The sequence below is a fragment of the Pogoniulus pusillus genome, chromosome 29 (assembly GCF_015220805.1).
Source record: "Pogoniulus pusillus isolate bPogPus1 chromosome 29, bPogPus1.pri, whole genome shotgun sequence".
Lineage (NCBI taxonomy): Eukaryota > Metazoa > Chordata > Aves > Piciformes > Lybiidae > Pogoniulus > Pogoniulus pusillus.
In genome coordinates, this window is record NC_087292.1 from 8,809,085 (window position 1) to 8,831,841 (window position 22,757).

A 22,757-nucleotide genomic window follows, 5' to 3' on the forward strand; every position below is an offset into this window, starting at 1 on the left:
AACATGTTGCTTCCTTTGTATTTTGTGCTTTTTACTGCTGAACTGTTAGGATAGTGAAGCTGGAAGGGTTATCCTAATGGCACAGCTGAGATGCAGAGGTCATTGAGTTGTAGAAACAGAAATACAATGCGTGAATTGTTCTTCTCAGCACTATTTTCTCTTGAAGATTCCTCCACAGTAAATGAGTGATGCCGGTGCTAAAGCTCATGTGGCTAGCACAGTCCATGTGAAATCACAAGGAATCGCAGCTGATGTTACACTCCTAAAGCAGTTAGAATACTTTGCCACTCTCCCCATGCTTCTTCTGCAATAGATAGCTTAGTTTTGTAAAAGTTAATCTGCAATACACAAGCGTGGTGCTGGTCACTGGAAGATCAAGTTTTGCAAATACAATTTTTCTGCTAATTATTTAGTTGTCACCAGGGTGCCGTAAAAATGTCTGTGAAGAGCTCACTGTGTTTGTCCCTACTCTTGGATTTGGGCAGATCTTGCAATGTATTAGCTTTTTATTCTCTTGTTTCAAGTACCTGTCTGCCTTGATCTCAAACTGCAGGATAGAAATTCAGCATTTTCTTATGAGTACTAAGTTGAATTCAGTTTTCTCCCATTATGCAGCAATAATTTGTGTTTATCCAAAGCCAAGAAAAGCTTTGGATGACAGTGCTGGTGTGTTGTGACTGGCCTGCTCTGCAAGCAAAGTTGTTTTGTATAGTCTAAAACTCTGAAATGTCTCCAATCAGATAGTGGGATACCACATAACTGTCCTAGGTCCGTGTTGCTGAACAGTCTGTGACTCTAGTAGAAGATGCATGAATAAAACTACTTTGGAGAGTAGGAAGCTTCCCACCTCCTCAAACTGAGAGTAACACTGTTACTGGGAAGAATGTAGGTCCCTGTTGAATCTACCAACACCTGACTATCACTGGTTATCAAGTAGGTCCTGTTCCTGCTTCGAGGAGGAAGTAATCAGAACAGATAGCTCTTTTTGTCACATCTCTAACTGCTGTCTTCTTCTGTCCTCTAAAATGTTGGTTTGGTTTAAGAGTGTGTTTTAAAGGAGCTTTATGTGAAAGGAAGAGCATCTTCTGCAGTGAAGAAGCATCCAGAAGGTCTAAGTCTTCAGCTGTACTTGCCACAGGGACTGACAGCTCCATTCTCTGGGAGAAAACGGTATCTGTGAGCTAGGCACTGTCAGAAGGATAAGGTAAGACAGAATGTCTCTAACCTCAGATTGTTTAAATACCTTGCAAAAAGGGCAGGGGGAAAATGAGCACCTTCAAGCTGCATTTTCAGCTGCAGCCTTTACTTTCCAAAGGATTAAAGACAGATACCGAGCCACTGAAAATCTTGTCCTCTGCTGCAGCAGCGGCTGACTGAAGCAAAACGCTGTTACAAAAGCTTGATCTTTAGGAGCGTGGAAGGAAAGGGTCGAGGCGGAGCAGCTGGGTGCCTGCGGCATTACTCGGCGTGGGTTCTGTCCGTGGCTCTTCCGAGGGCGAAGTGTCCAGACTCGAAACGAAAGCTCGCTGAACCCCTGGCCCGCGTCTCGCGGCCGCGCTCGCTGCAGCCGGGACGCAGGCTGCGGCGGCCTCCTCCCCGCCGTGCAGCCGCTGCGCTTCCCGCCACTTTTCGCTAGGTGGCGCGCGCGGCGCGCAGAGACGGCGTCGCGGCACGGCGAGGGGCCCGGCGGCACCGGCTGGGCAGGCGCCGCGCCTCTGTGTGAGGAGGAGTGGCGGCCGGGGGCGGAGCGGCAGCTGCCATGAGCTCAGCCGGGAACCAGCGGCGACCTGCCGTGGAGGTGATGCTGCGGCCGGAGGAGCTCCCGGAGTCGCGGGCGGGGACGACGGATGAGGAGAGCTGGGCTCGGCGCCTCGACCGCTGCCCCACCCCGCCGCCCAGAGAAGAGGTAGGCGCGGAGGAGGGGGGCGCAGAGCAGGGGCTGCCCCGGCCCGGGGGCGGTCCGTCAGCTGGGGAACGAGGGGCGGGCTCGGTTTTAATAACCCGAGAGAGTAGGTCAGGCCGGTGGGCTCTGCACCTGAGGCTGTGAGCTCCACAGGGGAAGGGGTAACCTCCGCCTGCGCGTTCCTCGCCGCCCGATCAGAGGCTGCCGAGGGCCCGCTCTCCTCCAGCCGGTGCATCAACGGTCGCCGAGTTCGCCTGTTCTCGGGCAGCGGAGGCTCCGGCCGTTCTTCCCCGAGCCGCGAAGGAATTCCCCTCCTGCCCGGCCCCGGAGTAGCCCGCGGCCCGTGGTGTCGTTTTATTTTTGCCGAGTGAGGTCTTTGCGTTCCCTGTGGCTGAGGAGGGCCTAGTCTTCAGGTCTTCCCTGCCTGGCATGCAGCGTTAGGTAAAGTTAAGCTGCTGCTGAGCTCCTCAATAGCTGAATGTTTCCACGCCTACTGTGGCTGCTACAATGCTGGCTGTTTTTTGGTTGAAATCAAGACCGTTAAGGTCAGGCACTGTGATAACGTGGAACAATGCTTAGTTTGAGGATGTTAGTTGCGGTTAGTTACCCGGGCCAAGCTATTTGGCTCGATCGGGGTGGTGAGAATGGTCATCTCGCAGAGCAGTGCCGCCATCCCGGTAACGGAAAGGGGACGCTTGAGATGCCTGAAGGCAGAGAGGCAGGTCTTGAACTTGCACTTTAAAGGCTGACTCCCCCACGCACCCCCAGAAATCAGAGGAAGTCTACAGTAACAGAAGTAGAGAGCTCTTGGGAGTATCCCCCTTTCCGACCTTTAGGTAGCTCAGATCCGACCTGAGCCTGGTGCTGATGTAAAATGAACAGCGTGCTCTTTAGGCAGATGACACAATCTTCTCGAGATAAAAGACTCCTAAATCAGTCTTTTAAATAGCTTCCCCTCACACTCTTTCTCTCTTGTAGAATGTTTATTTTTGTCAAAAAAAAAAAAAAAAAAAGAGAAACTCATTCAGTTTCAGTATTCAGAGTACTTTTTTTCTAAGTCTCTCCCTTGGTGTCATTGTTCTCATGAATTTTGTCTCTCCACGTGTCGTTTGTTACCTTTGATTTGCAGTAAGTTAGACCACTTAGACACCTCCAAATCGTGCAACCTCTGGCTTTGTTTTTCTTTCCATCATTTTCAAGGGGATGATACAATCCTTAGTCCATAACTACATCAGTTAAACCACTGACAGCTTTTGTTTTATTTCTGGATTAATATCTACTTTATTAGTCATCCACATACCCAGAGTGGGCCAGGAACAAGTGTTGTTAAGGCTTTACCAGTTACAAAAATGGATTTTTCAAGCTTGATTTAGATGACACTGCAAAGAAAACTACTTAGCAGGGAGTAAGTTTTATTAAAGTATTAGTCAGATGGATTCTATTGGTTTCATCAAGTGCCAGTCACACTGATGTTAGATAAGAAGTAAAGAAAGCTTGCCAATTAATAAAACTAGTTGCCTGCGTAGTGTGGCATGGATGACCATGTATTTGTGTAACCAAGTGCTAGTTCTTTTAAGGAACACAGGAACAACTTGTGTTTGTTGCTACTTGCAAGTCATACTCCTTGCTTCAGCTGAAATTAAACACCTATTTAAATACTAGTCTCCTTTGATTTTTGCACATATTGGTAGCGTGCTCAAAGCAGCAATAGAACTTAGATATTTTCCTGCTTGGGGCTTAATCATAGCTTTTGTGGAAGAGTCTTAATTGTCCCTTCCTGTGGGCCCTGTCTTGCTAGCTCAGCTCTGTCAGATATCACAGTGTTGCAGGAAGCAGAACGAGAGCTTTCCATTCCTTTTCACAAAGAGTTTTGCGGGTTTTAAGATTTTGTAATTAGCAATAACAATTTACTCTAGCATGTAACTTCTGGTTGCTGTTACAGTTTTTAAGTTTGGCTAGCAGTTGTAGCAAATGAGGCTGTGATGGTGATGAATGTAAAGTAAGGTCCAGTAGAAGACTTTGGTGAATGAAAGATTTCAAGCATATGCTGCATCACAGATCATTATTATGATAATGATGTCCAATTTGAATGTGTCCCATAAATAGCTGTGAAGGACTTCAGTTTCAGCACTGAAACACACTTGTCATGTTGCATTTTTTGTTTCCCCTAGTCCACTCATTGTTTTCCCTTTGTAGGGGGGTTTCAGTGTTCTGAAACTGGCCCAGAAGGACATCATACTGAGGAACCTGTTAATTTCCAGCAATATCAAAATGTTCCCACTCTAGCCTCTAACGTTCTAAAGAGCTGTGTGGTGGCTATTTTTAAAGTTTCTTATGCCTACCTTTCATCTTAATGACAGGCTAGAAGAGCATTCCACATTCCTGCAAAGGCAGCTTCACTTCCTGGCTGAAAGCAGAAGGCTTTTGGAAAACTTGGTTGAAGAGATTTAGTGCTGAGCTTTCTATTTTTTTGTGTTTCTTAAAGTTAGATAAGTTAGAACACTATATTCGTGTCTCAACTGTGGGCCTCAAGAGCTGATGACATAAAATATCTAATCCAAATCTTTTTATCAAGGAGTGAATTTGATATTAAAAAATAAATAAAAGTCCTTGGGGAAAGCAACTATATTGTTGCAAAGTTGAGTGGGAGCATAATGCTGAGGCAAAATGAAAGAAGGAGCAATGGGGGGAGTTAAAGAAGCTTCTCTCAGGCTTGGAGTAAAGGAGGTGGAGATTGCTGTCGAGAAACAAAGACATTTAAAGGGAAGTGGTGAGCACGGGATCTTACTGTGGGTACAGTATATGTACCATTAAAGAAAGTCTGAAAGGAAAGCTAACCTCAAAGTTAGGCTGCATATTTTTTCCCTAAGTTACAAAATGAAGTTGTGGGTTTGTTTTGTTTTCTTTCCATAAACAAACAGGAGAATCAGGAGTGGGTATATGGGAACATTAAAATGCCGTCTGGAAGTGGTACTGTTGTGTCTTTGGCTAAGGTTTCATGATAAGTTAACACTGCTATCAAAAGCTTGAACGAGTCTCTTCCTCTTGCTACTTGTTTCTTTGTCAGTGCCAGGTTTAACAGGGCTGTGCAGTGAATTGAGTCAAAGAAGGGACCTGAGCTAAAATGATACAGCAAAGAAACTAACAGTTTTCAACTCAGAACAATGTCCTTACTCACTGTAAATGTCTCCTGTCATGCATGCAAAAACGTTGACTTTAGGGGCGTAAGTGAGCGATGGAAAAGGATAGACTATTTTATTGCCAGTGCCGGTTCATGTAATCTTAAAGGGATTGTGAAACTAGTCTTGACTAAGAAACACTTGTCTCCCCATATTTTCATCACAACTTTGAAGTGTGCTCAGTGGGTTTTATTTTAGATCTTAATGATAAATATGTAGTGAGTTGTATAACTACCTGGGAGGAGCATGTATGCTCTGTGTAGTAAGTACCTAATTAGAGATGATGGTAAATGTCTTGCTGATACTGCTATATGCAGCAGGTCCCGCTGAACCATTCAGGTGGTGTCTTAAAGACACAGAGCCCAAGACACGGAGCCCTCAGAATGTAGTTTTTCTCTTTTGCACTTCGTATGGAACTGCTAAGTATTTGTGGTTGAGCCCTTTTTAAACATGGTATTTTGGCTTTTTTATGCCTAGTGAGCTTTTATAGTAGCATGCCTTGAAGAAATAGTGTTAAGTGGCTTGTTTGCATCTATTTTCTATTGTTTCTTACTATTGTTGTCTTCTGTTAAGTTTCAGGCTATGTAACACTAGAGTGAATCTGTTTTGAATTAACTTATTCTCAGTGGTGGCAATGAACTTTGCTTCTGTCCTCCAGCACATGCCATTCCAATGCTTGAATCCTTAAGAACAATATGAATGCAAGATGCTCATGGTAGATATTAGAAGGGCTTGCAGTGTTGGTGAGCAACCTACCTGAAGTGTCTGCACCGTTTGAGCAGGGCAGTAACCTATACACCTAATGCAGCTTCCTGAAGCGGAGCTTTCTTTAATGCATCATCTCTCAAATTAGTGGGATTTATGCCTGCTTTACAGTCATGCATTTAATGATTGCTACCACTGAACAGCATTTTCAAAGCTGTAAATTTGATGTCAGTTTTGGACTGCCTCTTTAAACCAACTGTGCTAGTCCTAAACATGTGGCTGTCTTAGTGGCTTCAGGCCTGTGAAGCTGACTGCACACAGACTTGCCAAGAAACGTCGGGAGCTTGATAGAATTGGTCTGTGGGCCATCTGATGCTTGCACCACCCACTGAGATTGCTCTGCTGTGAAATACACTCACCAAAAAAGCCAGCAGTTATGTTTCTGTGCCTTAGGAAGACTTCACAAAATCAGATCCAACACAAGTTTTTCACAAAATAAATGTATTATAATAACATAAAATCACTGAGAACTCTTATTTGACAAAAATGCCTTTTTCTGTTGTTTAGCCATGATTTCCCAGTTAGTCTATGTGCAGTAGGGAGGGAAGAATAATCTTTCTTTATGAGGAGAGATTAGATGTGGAAATTATGTTCCTTTAAGCATGCAAAGGAGCAACAGAAGGAAAACAGCTTTTCCATGCAGAAATCTTTCCCTCAGATAGACATGGAACAGATTGTTAGGGGATGTAAACTCATGTTAGCACCACTAAAATCCATGCATTGATTTACAGCATCTATGGATTCCTCCTGATAAACCTGTGAAGCTTAAGGTGCCTTGAGATTTTTTTCTGCCAGATGCATATGCACTGAAAAGCTGGCAAAACTTCTGTGGGTAGGTTTTATATCTTGTAGAAGTGAAATTACAGTGTGAATACAATGCACTAGTTACACCACCAGGAAGCCTTCATGCAGTTTGTGAGATGCAAGCATCTTCGGAAGACAGGTGTGGTCACTACATGGACAAAGATGTCAGTTGCTAACAATTTCTCTGAGACAATACATACCAGTCTTAGCTCAGTGCTGCTTTAACATAGTTGCAGAGCTTTTGGGTCAGGGTGGGTCACATTCCTGCTACTCAAAACATGGCCTGAGCTCATATCTGCATTCTATTGAGTAGGTACTGATCCTCAACCCACAGTGTGTCCTATATAGAAAGATACAGGTTTGCCCTTGGAAGGAGGTGTGTCTGTTTTCACACGTACTTAAGGCTTTTTTGTTGTTCTTTCTTTTCCTCTGTGATGGCATGTGTACTTCCTAGTGTTTGAGTCACCATCCTGGAAGTGACTGGAGTTGAGTCCTTCCCCAGCTTGTGTGATCGTGGACATAAAATAATACTTCACAAGGAGACTTTGGTCTCCTGGGTTTGTGATTTTTTCCTAGATGGCTTTTGCAGCCTTTTCAGAGCACCCTTTCTAGAGTGATGTATGCACTTCGTTGCCGAACTAGTAAGTCACATTTCTCTTTTGATCCTCTTCTCTTGTTCTCTGGCAAAAGGCCTTTTACCTTCTCTGTTGACATCTTCATTGTGTTGGTGCAGAAACCACCTCCATGAATACCTCCATACCTGAAATCATTCCCTCAAATATCTTCTGTTGTAGAAGCTGCCAAGTAGGTCTCCACTTTTGAGCTGGCAAGTTGACTCAGGCTCTGAAGAGCACTTTCATTTGTGGAAGAGGAGTTACATGACAGTGACCATCTTCAGTCCATGCAAAGCACAAGCTTTGGGGTGAATGTATACATATGCTGCTTTTAACATTTGCCTCAATCTAAAGCAAGTCTAATAGTACTTTCCATTCCACTCTCTGCTGACAAAGTGCATTTGTCTTCTTACCTGTTATTCCTCTTCTATCACTCTTTTGTCTGATGTCTTTACATGATAGCAAATCACTTTACCATATTGTTCCAGACAGGAGTGATTGTGCCAGTTTCAGGAGACCCTTGGGCACTCTTACAACCAGCAGAAAAATCTCAAGAGTTAGCTCAGCTGCTAGGCTGGTAACTATAATTTGAATTTCAGAGATGGTTTAGGTTAATGAACTCTGATTATTCCATTTGTTTTTAAAAATATGCTCATATTTTTTCCCTAAGTTACAAAACAAAGTTGTGGGTTTAATTTTGTGTGTGTTTTTTTTTTCTTTCCATAAACAATCAGGAGAATCAAGAGTTTGGTGTTTATTTTCTCTGTGTAGTTGTTAATTCTTTACTGGAATTTTATGAACATCAGTCTTTAAACTTCAGGTTAAGAGTGAGAGATCATCAACTCTTGTTCTCTGCAGGCATGGGTATGCCTGGGCCCTTAGCTTTTGGCAGACTTTCCTGTAATGGTGAGGGACTATTTCTGGAGTAGGGACTTCTTTTCTGATACGGGGAAAACATTTTGGTGGCTGTCCAAAACTGCCCTTTTGGCAGCTCTTGGCTGTCTTTCATAGCAAACTCCGCTTCACAATAGTCAATGTGGTTGGTTTGTTTGGTGTGGTTATTTATTTAGCTTTATTTTAGGTATTTCCTAACAGGTTGGGTGTGAGGGCATCTAACTTTCTCTATCAGTGAACAACGCGAGCTGTAACTTCAAAATTACTTCTATGAATCCCACTTAGAATGCACCAAGTTGGAAGGGAACTTTAAAGGTCACTTTGGTACATCCAAGTGCAAGAGAACTTTAACGGTCACTTGGGTACATCCAGGTGCAAATGTCAGAACACACTTTTCTAGTGCAAACTTGAGATACTTGGCAAGGGACTTTTGCTGAAATACATGTTGATGTAGGTTTAGAAGCTGGCTGACTGAAGACTCTGTGTGACATTGTGGACTTGCAGTCCATGTGGCAGTAGCTACTGAGTGTCCAGCCTTCTTCCTTGCCCTATGGCAAGGTGCAGGGGTGAAAAGCACTGCCAACAGCCTCCTAATTTTACATTTCTCAATGAGTTGTGTTCATCTAATTTCTGGACTTTTGGAGGTGGTCATATGGCAGGTGCCTTACAATCCCCTAACTTGGCTTAGGTTGTGCAATGGAGCTGCAGACGGTCAAGGTGAGTGGCACAGAATGGTGCCCTTTGATCTGCTGAGGCATCAGCCTGGCCTCTTACTGTTTTCCTTCCCCCAGGTGAAGGCATTGGAAGAGACGATCGAAGAGCTGTTGCGGAGGCTGGACGAGTTCTGCGGGATCACGGACGCGGTACGTGCCCCCGGGCCGTGTGCCCGCCGGGCCTGAGGGCGCCCGGGAATGCGCGCGGGGGGCGGCCATCTTGATAGCGCGGCTGCCGCGGGGAGGGCTGCGGCTGTGAGCGCAGGGGGGGCGCCGCGGCCGCCAGGTGGCGCCAGGGCGCGCGTCGCCGGGCAGCCCCCGCGGGCGCCGCCCCGCCGTGGGGCGAGTGCAGGTAGGAGAGCCGCTGGGGGGAGCTGCGGGCGCCCTCGCTTTCTGCGCAGCTTTCCTACCTTATGCTAGTGCCAGATGGGGCTCTGCACCCTTGGCTCATTACTCGGTGAAAGATCAGAGGTAGACTTCATCAGTAAATTCTAGATGAGTTCAGTAATCTGTGTTTTCCATGGTCCTTTCCATTACCTTAGCTGTGTTGTGAAATCTTCCAAGAGAACTGCTCCAGTGCTGGACCACGGGGAGACAGTGGCACTAGGCTGTCTGATACAGGCTATCAGCTATAAATAAAGGCCACCTACCCTAGACAGTATGCAAACACAACAAGTTGTGTCTGCTCATGAGAACAGAGAAGTTGATACAGATGGAATCGCTGAGTGGGGAGGACTAATGATGGGGTTGTGACTGATACACTCTGCAGTATTTGTAGCACACCAATTATCTTTGCCATTGTCACTGCTCAATGATTTGGGATAAACCATTTAGAGATAGAGGTAAATGTTACTATTTAGCTTACCCCAGGCTTTCTGCAAAAAGTAGAGGTGTCTGAACACTATGTGGGTTGTGGTGTGCCTGTAAAACTAATGAACGTGATTCCTCCAGTCAACTTTTCTTTCTTTCCTTGGGCTAAAACATGTAAAATTAGGTGGAGGGACTGGTATTGCATTTCAAGCCTTTCTTGGTGTTTCATAGAGTGCTAGTTCAGATAGCACGGACCAGTTTTACTCTGTAGAACTTAATTTATAGTCACTCATGTGCAGACCATCTCACCTTCTGTTACTGCCTATCACAACATTTTTCCTCTGTCTTCAAGCATCTTGTATAATGTGTCATTGGCAGCAATAATGGCTGCTAATCATACTGAATCCACTTCTAATGACAAGAAGTGACCAGCCAGCAGCTCCGTGGGGGCTTACTATTTAATTTTGCAACTCCTAGGAATTGCACATATAAATGAAGAGGGACAGGATAAAGTGAAGCAGGTAAGAAAATTAGGTGGCCAGTGTTTCTTAGGCAGTTGAAAAGCAATTTCCTGCTTTATTCTTAATAGCTTTAGCGCAAACAAAAGACACTGATGTGCTGGCTCTTCTTCATGTTGTCACAGAACAAATGTTAATATTACCTCCTAAGTATATTTCCACTGTTCTGTTCCTGTATTGGAGTGCTGTTTGGAGAAGTGTGCTTACTTTCATAAGTCATAAGTTGCCCTAAAGCAGTCTGGTATGGGCTGCTAGAACCTACTAAAAACTCAAATTAATGTGTTTAGTGGCGTTTATGCAAAGTATCATCAGCTAGCTAATTATTGTTGTTATCTGGTTATCAAACAGATCTTTCTGATCTTTCTTTCACCTTGCATGTGAGTTCTGCACAAGAGAAGTGAGGCCTTGTTCTAGGCAAATCACTTAGCAATACAGCCAGTTAGTAATCTTTTTCCCCTTTCTATCAGAGGTTACTGATTTTGTCATTGGCGTATCTTGCTTATGGAGAGAAGGCATCTTTGCTTCCAGAAGGAAGTGATAGAGAGTGGAAAGAAACAAAAGCCTTGCTCACTGAATCCTCACATGGTTATTAGGGGACTTAAAAGGAGAAATAGCTGCCCCCTAAGAAGGGCTCTGTATTAGTGGCTGTTTAAGCAGTTCTCTTTCCATTCAGCTTTTGACAAAAATAGCTGTAAAGGAGCATGTGAAGCTCAGAGCATGCAGTCTATTTTTTGACACATCTTGGCTTACATTTGTCATCTTTAGATTCTCTGGTATGGCACATTTAGTCTGTGCAAAATGTAGAATAAAAGGGATTGGATTCTTGGGCCAAAAAATTCCTTTGAGTTTGTTCCTGAAAGGTGATGATTGCTTCAGTGATACAAGATCGCCTGCTCAAAGCAAGTGGTTCAAATCAATAGCTTTTCACTACTGATTGTATTCTGTCTGATTTACTATTGAGTTCATTCACTCAGTTCTTCTGTTTGGGAGTTTATGCTAAGGTTTTGTATGTACTTTATGCTTTTTCTCATCAATCAGGCATGCACCTTACATTTTTGTCTCCAGTAGAGGGAAGAAGGTTAGCTTGTTCAGCTGCATCCAGTGAGCTTTTAAACCTCCTGTGAGACTTCTCTTGCCAGGCTTTTCTACAAAAACCACTAACCTAGTTTCAATACACTATCTTTGCATTGCCCGTGAAAACATTTTTTTGTGCAACCTCCAGGCTGTGAATAATTCCCTGGTATGCAGATTATTGACTTTATCTGAGAACATCAAAGCACTGCTGCTTCTGTGGCTTTCTATCCAGTACCTACAATGTAAGGTTCCTTTCAGCAGCACACCAATTGGTGTCTGGGAATCTGATAAATATAATGTAATATTTGAATTGATTCCAGTTCTGTGCCTAGCAATAATGTGGTCTTTTGTCTATGCCAAAACAATGCAAGGAGAATCTTGTTTTTTCTCAATTGGACGTTCAGGAAAGTGTTCATATAAAAGAGACCTGGCTTTTATCCTGGGAGTGTGCTGCTGCTCTTCACTTACACATTCTTGATGCATATATTTGAATATTGCAATGAGGAAAAATCTGGATCCTTAGTTCAAGGATCCAGAACTAAGACAGAATGCTATTTCCACTGTCACACTCTCATACCTGGCTAGGTAGAGCATGGCACAGCATTTAAAATGGACAGTTGCACAATAGGCAAGTTACAGTGACAATGTAAATACAGTTCAGCACACCTCATGCATGCCACTGAAAGATTGTGCCAGAAGAATTTTAGTGCCAGTTATTTTAACTTTTTATGGTGTCTTCCTTAGGGCACTGACTTCAACAAAGTAAATTAATGTCTTTTAAGTGGCTTCAGAGCCTTTCCAGTGTAACTGTCATTTTTAACTGAGCTATGATTTGAACCAGTGACACACAAGAAAAAACATTTCATTGTAATAAGCAGACTCTTGTATATGCTGTTCTCCTATTATTTCCAGGTGTTGTAATTGGTTAGCTTTTCAGATAAGATTCTTTGTGCTTCTTGGATATCTTAAAGCATGACTGAAAGTGATATTTATTTTGACATGCACAACTGCTTTAGGTACATGTGGAAACTCACTACTTTCATTTCTTTGGCTCCTAATCCTTGAAAAGAATGTGTGGATAGATATAAAATCTCTGCTCATATTTGATACTTCTCCACTTTTTAAAAGCCATATGTTGATCCCCATGCATACTCACCAGTTGGTAAAACCACTGCTTCTCAAGCCATGGAACCTTCTTTCAGAACTTGCCACAAGGAAACGATGTGTTTGTACATCTTGCTTTATTATGGTTCAATAGACCAGCTGCCAACTGCTTATCTTTGTCTTATGGGTTTACAATTTGGGAACCTTCTCCCCGAGGCCTTTTTGTGAAACCTGGTTTTATCACTGAGAAAAGAGAGGAAGAGGTTGTTTTGCTTGGTTGGTTGTGGTTAGGGTTTGATTAACTTCGCAGGAACCTACCAACCTCAGTTTTCTCTTTCCTCACCACAGAGCTGTTTGGTTTACAGTGGTCGCTTTTACTCGCGTTCCTTTTACATTTCTCTGTGTTAACATAGGGGATAAGAGACCAGAAAAGAATATAGAGAGAACCTTTTAAAAAAATCCATGTGACAAATAACATTTGCTCACTTCAGGCTTGAGCTACTCTCTTTTTTTTCCCCCTCTTGAAAATAATAGGTTTTATAAAATGCAAAATAATGAATCGGTGCTTGTTTGATGGATACAATTTGAACTCTACTGTATGCAAGAATCGGGTCCACTGCCTTGCATTCAATGTGCTGCTTCTGGTTTGTGTTCTAATTCATCATTCATATGTTAGTTGTGCAGTCCTAACTGACTTCGGTGCTCCTAGTTTGCTGCCTCCTTTCGCTTAGTCTTACTGCCTTGAATTGGAAGATAAAACTCCATCAAACCTTTTCCCCTCACTTCTTCCTCCATTTAGCATAGCAAAATCTAATAAAGAGGAATACAGGCTTTTTTTGCATGGACAGCTCTGCTCTTTTGCTTAGCACTTGGCTAAACCCTTATCAAGACAAAGTAAAACACATTGCACAGGGGGAAATAAATCTTGTTTTATAATCTGGGGGTTCAGACCAAGCCTTGTTTTCCTGGCTCGTAAGAGATTGCTGTACCAAGAGAATGGTCTGCCTTTGTCATGTGCTGACTCCTCTTGAACTCCTCTGTCACTGTGGTTCTGCAGACTGCTGCAAAATGACTTCTTGAATCATATTTGCATATCATTTCCTTTCATCACAGGCAGCTTGCTGGAAGATCAGCTCTCCTGTGTCTTGTATTGGTCGTTAGCTTTTACCCTCAAAGAAAGGTGGTTTAGATTTGTTCCGCATCTGCACTGACCTTGCTGTACTGATAGTTTTTGTGCTGGGTCTGCACAATGTCTCCCTTTTCCTATGTCCCAAACTGTGTTTGTATTTATAGTTGTTATGTAGCATTTAGTTGTAAGATGGGATTTTCTCTAGTCTTTTATGAGACCAATATTAGCAAAACAGCTTATTACATCATCTTTGGGAATTCCAGGCTCAGATTTGAATCTGATGTAGTCCATTTGCATATAAACTTCACCTGAGATCACCAATCTGTTTTTCAGGTGTGCTTTATATTATAGGAGGAGGGTTTTGCTTGCCATTGACCCAAAAGAATTCAACAGCACAAACCTGGATGTCATCTGCTTTGTCTCCTTCGTTATGTACTAATTCTGTGCTTTTACTTAACATTGGGAAATAAAAGTCTGACTCCGTTCATAGGGATCCTTCCTAAGTGTTTGTGCTCGCTTTCTGTTGGATGTAAAGCATGGAATGGAGAGAAAACAAGACTGTGTCTGTGTATACAGCTATGCCACTGGTTGCAGTTTAGATGTGAGAGTTCTGTTTTCTACTACTGGGGTTTTATTTTTTGTCATCTCATGGATTACTTGAGAAAGTAAATTATGTTCCCAATTTATTTTTTATAGTATACTGCAAGAGGTTCCTTTGATATCTTTTTTCTGAAGTGAAAAAAACAAAACACAGTGTAATATTTGTCCTCATGTGAGATACTTTTTTTTTTGTGCAGATTAGAAGTGATACATCAGAGATCCTGGATGAGACCATTCCTCTCATTAAAGGCAAGGTGATGGACATGAACCACGTCTATGCCAAAGTTGATAAATTAGAGGTTTGTTCATTGTGTTAGAAAATTCACATCCTTCTTTATATGTGTTTTTATAGGTTAACTGTCCACTGGAGCACTCAGATGTTTATGGCTCTCTATTGTCTTAATATTTGTTTTTAAATCAGTATGTTTACTCGTGGTTCAGCACATATAAGTGTTTATTGCTGAGTTAATTTATTGCTGTGCATTCTACAGTTCCTAATGGTAAATTAAAACATTAGTTGTGGTTTTTATGTTACTAATAATGTTAATTTGGTTTGTGACTTTAAGGAGTATCTGTGAAACCATTAGTGACTTTAAAAATTCAAGTTGCATCCAGTGCTGGACATACCCATTTTAAGTTGTTGATGATTGTCTTATGTAGTAGTGGTGAGATTTCTGAGCTCTGTGGCGTCTGTTTTGGTGTTTGTTCTATCCTGAGAAAGAGGGAAACCAGGATGACTCACTGAGATCATGTCCTCACCCTATTTAGTAAGCAGTATGTTAAAATTTGTCTCAGCTGGAGGCAAGTTTGCCTCTGGGAGAATATAATGAAAACATAAGGAGATAAATTGCGTAATATTTAAAATCAGGTTTAGCTGACTCAGAGTGAAAGAAACCAAGTGCTTACAGCATTAAATCCAGATAGGAGGATGCTTAGGCTTTATGCTTTACCCCTGTACAAAGTAATATCATCTGTTAAGGTTTACTACCCTGGGATGGACAGGGCAATTCTCTTGGTTTTCAGCAAGTTTTCTTTAATGCGGTTCATTTTCTGTAGCTTGCATTTTACCACCTACATTTGATAACAGCCTTATCAAACCACTTTATGTTTTATGGATTTCCACAGCACCAGGAAAAAGTGTCAGACAGGGAACTAAGGCAAGGCATTTTAGAACAGAAGTGGGAGTCAGCTGCTGACCTGTTTAGAAGCCTGCCTGGTTTTCAGAAATGAGTCCCCCAGTCCAAGAAACAGCTTGCAGGTTCTTGCTGTGCTTGACCATTTGGCCATCCTTGAGTGGACAAAGCTAGGCCTGTGAACATGCTTAACTGAATTGCCTTCCAAACCAGCTGTTTTTTGAAGACTCTCACCCATTTAGGTCCTTTTGCAAATTCCATGTTTATATGTTGTTTGGGACTTTGGAGGGATTGTGTGAGGGTGCTTTTTTCTTGGAACAGGAAAAGAGAATTAGCTCTAAGCAATTTCTTGTACCAAAAGTGTGGTAAGCAACAGGGCTGCTTAGTGGTTTTTTCCCCCTTAATACAGGAAAGAGAAAAATCCGTCTTTCTGATGCTGTTTCCTTACTAGAGCTGTAGGGGCACAGTCATTTGGAATATGAAGAAAACACCAGGCCCTGATAGGATACAAACTGCCTTTGACAAATGCAGCAACTTTTTTTGGTTATCAGGGGAGGATGGTATCTTGATTGGCTAGGAATCAGTTTTTCTGCCTAACATTATCAGCTGGAATGGTAGTAAGCTGAAAGTACAAGATTAAATTGGCAATTTGAGCAGTAGTTAATATTTTAATTAGAACTTTTAAATTTAAAGCTTAGCATCCATGGAGATTTTCAAGGGAGAAATTAACTTGTACTCCCAAGAGTAGGAAATGAAAGGACTGTTGTGTAAAGGTTATATAGGATGAGAATCTGCTGGGTTCAATGTCGTCACTGGTACATTTTTGGCAATTAATTCACCTGTTTAACCTCACTGTCCCTATGGGCAGTGCTCAACTTCTCAAAAAAACTAAAGAGAGAGAATCAAAACTCCTCACAAACTGTTTGGTTTTCTGACAAATAAATACAGTACAGTGATCTTTGTATCTGGCTTTTCCTTATGCCCCAAATTTCAACTGAAACTGGATATGTGTATGTTGTAAGTCAACAATTCCTGACCTTTTTTAGCTAACATCACCTGTTATCTTTTCCTCTGCTGTTTACTCCCTTCTGCCACTTCAGCCACTTTCTCACTCCCACCAATAACAGCAGTCTCTCTGTGGGTTCTGAAAGGCTTTTTGCCTCACTGCTGAAATGTTGATGCTATGCAAGCCAAGTGTTTCCATGCTCTGTCTGCTGAAAAGGAAGCAAAAGTTTGCCCTTGGTAAGGAAAATAATTAGCCTTAGGTCATGACCAGTGGCTCTTTTCCTGGCTGTAAACATCTGCAGGCTACTTCTGCCTATGTGCCCCTTGGCTGTTTATACTACCAACAGTGCATTCTGGAATCTTGTTAAAGCTTTTTCTTTGACTCTTGATTTCTAAGTGTGGGTGATGGTGAAACAGAGTCATGTGTTTTTAATTTTCATGAGGCGTTTCTCCTTTGTCCATAGGCGTTTGTTAAGATGGTTGCGCACCACATTTCCTTCCTAGAAGCACAGGTGCTTGAAGCAGAGAAGAGCCAAGGCACTTTCCTTAATACTGTTTGCAAATTATTTCAACGTGCAACTGCCTCATCACTTAAAAATGTGAGTATTTTTCAAGTTGCTTCCAGCAGGTGAAAAAGTGATATTAAATATCCTTTTGGTAACAAATGTGACTTTACAGCAGATTCAGTTATTAATTTCAAGTGGTGTAAGAGAACCTGCTGTGGTTTGCTTCTGTAAGGGGAATATTTTTTTACATTGTTTAATTTTTTCAATAATTTTACTACTTTTTTTTTCTTAAGAGATGCTGCTCAGGCACTGAATAGCTCCAACAGTAATTTCTGCAGCTCTCTCTCAAATAAAAGAATTTTCTCTGTATGTGTATGCAGATAGAAAGCTTGTTGTACATCATTGTGCAGTGAGAGACACAGGCATAGACTGTTCCATTTAGTCTTTGCTTTTATGTCAGCTATGTTAAAATTGCTGTATAGAGTCATCCATGGATGAGCACTAGATGGGGGGGCGAGAATTCTTTCAACGAGTTTCAGGAATATTTGCTGATAGAAGAAGGTTGGGAATCTGAGATGATGAGATCCGATGTGGACTTGAGGAAGCTTTATGTGCTCTTCACCTTTTCTGTCTCTGTTCTTTTCCAAGAATATCTTCACAGCTTGTACCTTTACACTCTGTTTTCCATCTCTAAGCTCCCAGGTCATTCTCTAAATCTGTTGTTTCCCCAGCAGCTCATCACAATCCCCAGTTAGCGTCTTCTGAACTCATCCTCTCCCCTCCTCCCTCTCCATCTTGATGTGATATCTACCATGTCCTTGTGTAGCTCTGTCACAATCTTTGTTCTAGTCTCAACTACCTCCCTGCTTTCTTTTGTCCCTTCTGCATCTCTGCCATTACATTTCCCTCCTCATTTTCTTCCAAGAAATGGAATACATACCAGTATGCATAATTCTGGGTAGGCAATGATGCCCCAGGCACAGCTGAACCACTTCCAATTTTTATCTGGTGTCATAGCAAGTTCTAGAAACTTTAGCTGCAAGAAAAGTCCAGTTCAGTTTCTGCAGATCTAGGACAAATCTTAACTAGTTCAAGAGAATAATGAATATTCCTTCTGGTCAGCAGAAATGTGGACAGGAGATGGTGCATTACTGGTTTCATCTTCAGCTGTCAAGCTCCAGTGATGAAGCTTTAGAAAACCACAATTTACAGATACTCAGTAAATTGTTTTAACTCTGCCAAATTTGGTTGTATTTTCATAGGAAAGGAAAATGTGTACCCATTATGAAGCAAGTTTGCCACCAATTGAAATGATCTGCTGTAGGTTATGAAGGCATCAGAGCTTTTCAAAAGAGTTAAACACCACACTATTCCCCCCTTAATTTCATGATCTGAATTGGCCTGGGTTTGTTCCCTGAAACTTTCCAAACATACTAAACCTGCAGCAGCAGATACCCAGCCTGGAAAAATGTACCAAAGTTAGAAGTTCTGCAAGGTTGGTCTGGCTACACAAATGGTGTGTAACTTGGGACACTAAGAGAAGGTTGTGGAGATGACCAGTTAAGCTGGCTTGAATTGGACCTGAAGACATTATAGTGCTTTATTTTTTTTCCTTTATAATTACAAAGGAAAATGTTGAAATACCATTTAATTGTGTATTCATGCTTGCAGGCATCTTGGAATAATAATATTAAGGAAAAATAAGGAATGGGGTAGCTTCCTCCTGTACCAATTTCCTTCCCCCCAAAAAAAAAACAAACACCAAAACAGTGCAACAAAAAGTACTGAGACAGGTAACAATAATAAGCACAGATAAGAAAAAGTTCTCATAGAACTTTTTTTAATAGATGGAGGCTCAGCCTGAAGAGGGTTGAAGTAGGGATTTGTGAAGTCATTCTGTCTGTGGAGCAGGTGAACAAAAAACTACTACCCCTCCCACAATTCAATACCTAGGGTGATCCGATGAAATTATAAGCAGGCAGGTTCACCATACAGAAGGGGACATAGCTTGCTGTACTTATGTCACAGAGTTTAAGTCCACAGGGTGTTACATATTCCCTAAGTAATTAGACAAATTCATGGGGAGAAATCCAACAGTGGCTATTAAACAAAGATCTCTGATTCTTCAGCCATGAATTCTTGAAGACTGGGAAATAAGTTTGTGTATTTACCCTGTAACCCTTTCCTCAGGCAATCCCTTCAACGGGTCACCACTTAAGAGGGATTATTTGGCTGCATGAGCCTTTGAATGATGCAGTACAGCTGCTTGTTAATAACTTTTGCATCATGGGTCTCACTGTAAATTCTGGCTGTGAATGACAATGCTCTCTGCTGGGAAGGAATTACTTCTGCTAGATGTTTGCAGGAAAAGACTGAATTGTTTAAGAACATCAATTGAGTTTAAATTTCCATGGGAGTTCTCCTTTTGGTTTGACTGTTGCCTGAAATCTAACAAGATCCCTGCCAGCCAGCCGAATTTCTGTTGCTCTCTCCAAATCTATTTCTTTATAGTTATCCATCTCTTTACCCTGGTTCTGTAGGATACCATTGCAGAGATTCCCCTTTGGCCTCTTCTGCCAGTGGAAAATTCTGTCCTGACCATTTCTGTAGATGAATTTAACTTCTAAAATGGTAGTATCCAACTTGTGGAGCTTCTTTCCAAAGCCTTGATTAGACTGGGTGAAAGTTTTGAGACCCAGCCTTTCCTGAGCAGAGCATGTTTGTCTGTTTTATTTCAGCTAAGTTTTTTCTTCTGATATGAAACAAGGAAGCCATTTTAACACAAGGGAAATCTCATTCTCTGTGGTCAAAAGTGTATTTCAAGGTACAGCAAAATCCTGTCATGTTTGGTTTTCATCTTTTGGTGTGTTTTTTGGACATTCAAAAAGTTGTTTCATACAGACTTCCAGAGCACAGTAACACTGGGAAAGATGTCTAATATGTGGGAGCAAAGTGAATAATCAGAATTCACTCTTTGTGTTATCACTATCCGGAGGTGGTCCAAAAAGAAACAGCCTTATACTAAATATAAATTACAAATATGACTGGGTATGTCTGACAGGTTGTAAGAATGTAACGCCTCCTAAGGGAGCAGAACAGAGGAACCAGCTGTCTCTTGTGATGTTTGCAGCTCTGTGGAAGAAAAGCTTTTCTTTGCTAAGGCTTCAACTTTGTATGGGGGAAGCTGTGATACCAAATCTTTTATCCAAAGATGTTTTCTGTGCCCTGGCTGAATGGGGTTCAGCAATCTTGAAGAAAGGACAGGAAATATCTTTTAGTAAACTTCAGCATATGGAGTTAAAAAAAAATCAAAACAGTGAAAGAAAGCTGAATACTGCTGTTTTGTCACGTGTCTCATGATATCTGGCGTTTTCTTAAAGCCAGAAATTTTCTTTCAGTGTCATTGGCTGAGAATCTTGTAAAATATTTACCTCTGGAGTAATTTTTAACCTGCGTCACAGTTGCAGGGAAAGTTTTATAAAATCATATCCTCAACAAAAAAAAAAGGTGGGGCTATGCAAGTGAGAGGAAGGGAAAGTGCACATTTGATAGATTTTATTTATTTGGAGGCTTTTTATTGTCTTTTTCCTTCTACTACTAATATTATCTCTAGAACAGAAGCTGCTTCTCTGAGGTGGGGTTTGCTCTCTTGTCTTGACTAAGTGCTGGTTAGGGGTTTTGGTTTTGTTGTTGGTTTTGGTTTTGTTTTGTTTTCTGGGTACCTGGAGTAGATTCTGACAGAATTTGGCCATGGAACATTCTGTGTGCTTCTTAGTTCATCTGAGCTCACTTAGGAGGAAAAGCTTTTGATGAGTTACACTGACTAAAGCATCTGAGTTAATACTTCTTTTCAGTGGTTACCACTGTCAAGTGTGGAAGCAGACACAGACTTCTGGTGATGGTCACTGTAGATTGATATTAGATTCATCCTATGAGAGAGGAAGGCTCAGGACACAGCAACTATGTGGAGATTTTGCTTAATGTGGGAGACAGCCAACTGGATTTGAACTTTCACAAATCTTAACAGAGAAATAATTGGAATCAGAACTCCTTCGTATATTGAGACTTTGCATTTTTTAAACTTCTGTAGATCATCCTTCAAGTGCATCTTGCTCTGGGTTTCAGCTTGAGTCTTTGCTATATATTACCAAGTTCTTGTCTTGAAGACTCCAAAGAAACACATATTGGGATTTCTGTTATTGTCTTTGCCACTGACAAAGTGTGATCAAATGTATGTCATACTATTTCTTTGTGTGCTGATTTACCTGGCATGATAATGGTTAATGTTTCTGAGATATTTCAGACAGCCGTGAAGAGAAATATTTGTTAAATTATTACTAAAATTTACCAGATGGGAAGGATGAGAGGAGAGAAAATAGAGCAGAATATTTCAAAACTGGGGGAGTAACATGTTCAGATTCAACAGTCATTTATTTTCAACTTGTGAGTACTACCAAGATTTTATTTTTAATACTGGGGGGGGAAAATACCCCAAACCCTGACATGTGCTTAAATATTCAATGTTAAGAACTTCAGGGGTGTGTTCAGCTTATTTTTACCTGCAGCTATGCTTGAAGTTCATCCAGTTCCATTCTGTTTTGGACTGGTTCATTAAGTGCTTTGGGAGCCTCAGGGAGGTCACACTGGTTCTGTGTCGAGAAAGAAAAATGGGAAGAATGAAGTGAGGGAAGCAGTAGACATGGGAAGAATGAAGAGGGAAGCGGTAGACATGTAAGTCAAGATTTCAGCTACCCATGCTTTTAGCCCTCACTCTTCTGCTTTCTGAGGGAGGCTGTGGAGTTCTCAAAGTGAATCCAGGGTTTCTTGACAGTTTGAGCCTGGTGCGTAGCAAAAGAGCTTGAGGAAGGCTGAAACATTATGCTTGGACATAAGCAGTGCCACTGGCTTGGAGGAGCAGAAGAGAGTGCTTGGGGCTTGAACACTGCACACTGTACACACATGTGAAGCCCTGTGTATTGAGAAGAGGGGGAAAGCTGGGGGTGAAGTGGGAATTGGGCTGGTAGGATCCAGCCAGCACACAGCACTGTTGACAGTAACTATACAGTTTTCAAGTGTGCTTGAACAGAAGTCAAAATACAAAATACTGCCTGTTCCCACTTCAATCATTTTGTTAGAAGCACTTAGAGCAGTGGGAGAAAGTCTCTGCACTAGAAATGTCATTGTTACATGGTCCAAAGCAGGACAGCATAGTGACACACTAATAAGGATTTGTGCAACCTGCGTTTTGAGGTAGGTACACAGTGATGGGAGAACCTGGCATGTAAGTGCTGCTCTATAGAGAGAAGCTAGTGCAAAGGGTCTTTGCCCTAAACAGGTGCCGCTTAGGGGAGACATCTGCTTGTAACTGGGCCATCATGCTAAAATGGTAGCAGGAAAAAAACAAACAAACAGAGAAAATCTCTAGTTTATGTGCAACAGAGAAGTTAAAATAATCAGATTGCTTTTATTAATCAGTGCTAAGATTGCCTTCTGACTTACTGTCCTCTAATGGGAACAGATTAGGCCCTTTATGTTTTGAAAGAGACTGAGCCAATTCCTGTTGCAGAATTCCAGTACTGACACCAGATGAATGAATAAAAGCAGTCAGAAAAACTTCATTTGTCAGAAAGCCACCATCATTAGCGTTCTCATCTCTTTTCTCTCACAGGAATTGTTTTTAAGCTATAATTGCATCTCACTGACAAAAGCTTCTGGCTACGTATATAAAGGTTTGTAAAATGCTGCCTTCTGTAAGCTGGTATAATCTGTGCCAGAAAATAGAACCCCAGCCTCTGCATGTGAAGAGCTCCTCCTCCAGAATTCAGTTGCAGTGGCTCCATTGGTTATTATTGTTGAGCTTTAAATATATTCTGCAGTATATGGCTTACTAGGCTTTGATGCTTCCTCTTGAAAGGCAAGAAAAAAAATCTTCCTTCAGAAATGTCTGCCATAACATGGCCCTGTGCAGAGTTAACATGATTTACAGGAAAGATATCAGCTGGTGCC

At 41.8% G+C, this 22,757-nt stretch overlaps 1 protein-coding gene across 5 annotated transcripts in view; it reads left to right on the top strand.

Annotated features, from left to right (window-relative positions):
• Nucleotides 1-1,704: 1,704 nt before the first annotated feature.
• The window catches only part of BCAS4 (breast carcinoma amplified sequence 4), a 40,618-nt gene continuing 19,565 nt past the window's right edge, over nucleotides 1,705-22,757 (top strand). For 2 of the 5 annotated variants that reach the window (XR_010307645.1, XM_064167647.1), the window contains exons 1-4: nucleotides 1,705-1,906; nucleotides 8,951-9,022; nucleotides 14,305-14,406; nucleotides 16,710-16,844. Coding sequence is in view for 3 of the 5 variants with exons in the window: in XM_064167647.1 (XP_064023717.1) it covers nucleotides 1,760-1,906; nucleotides 8,951-9,022; nucleotides 14,305-14,406; nucleotides 16,710-16,844 (456 nt within the window). In the remaining 2 variants the exon portion in view is untranslated. Of the gene's footprint in view, nucleotides 1,907-8,950; nucleotides 9,023-14,304; nucleotides 14,407-16,709; nucleotides 16,845-19,489; nucleotides 19,576-22,757 lie in introns of all 5 variants that reach the window. The other 3 variants (XR_010307646.1, XM_064167646.1, XM_064167648.1) reach the window with 3 other exon arrangements.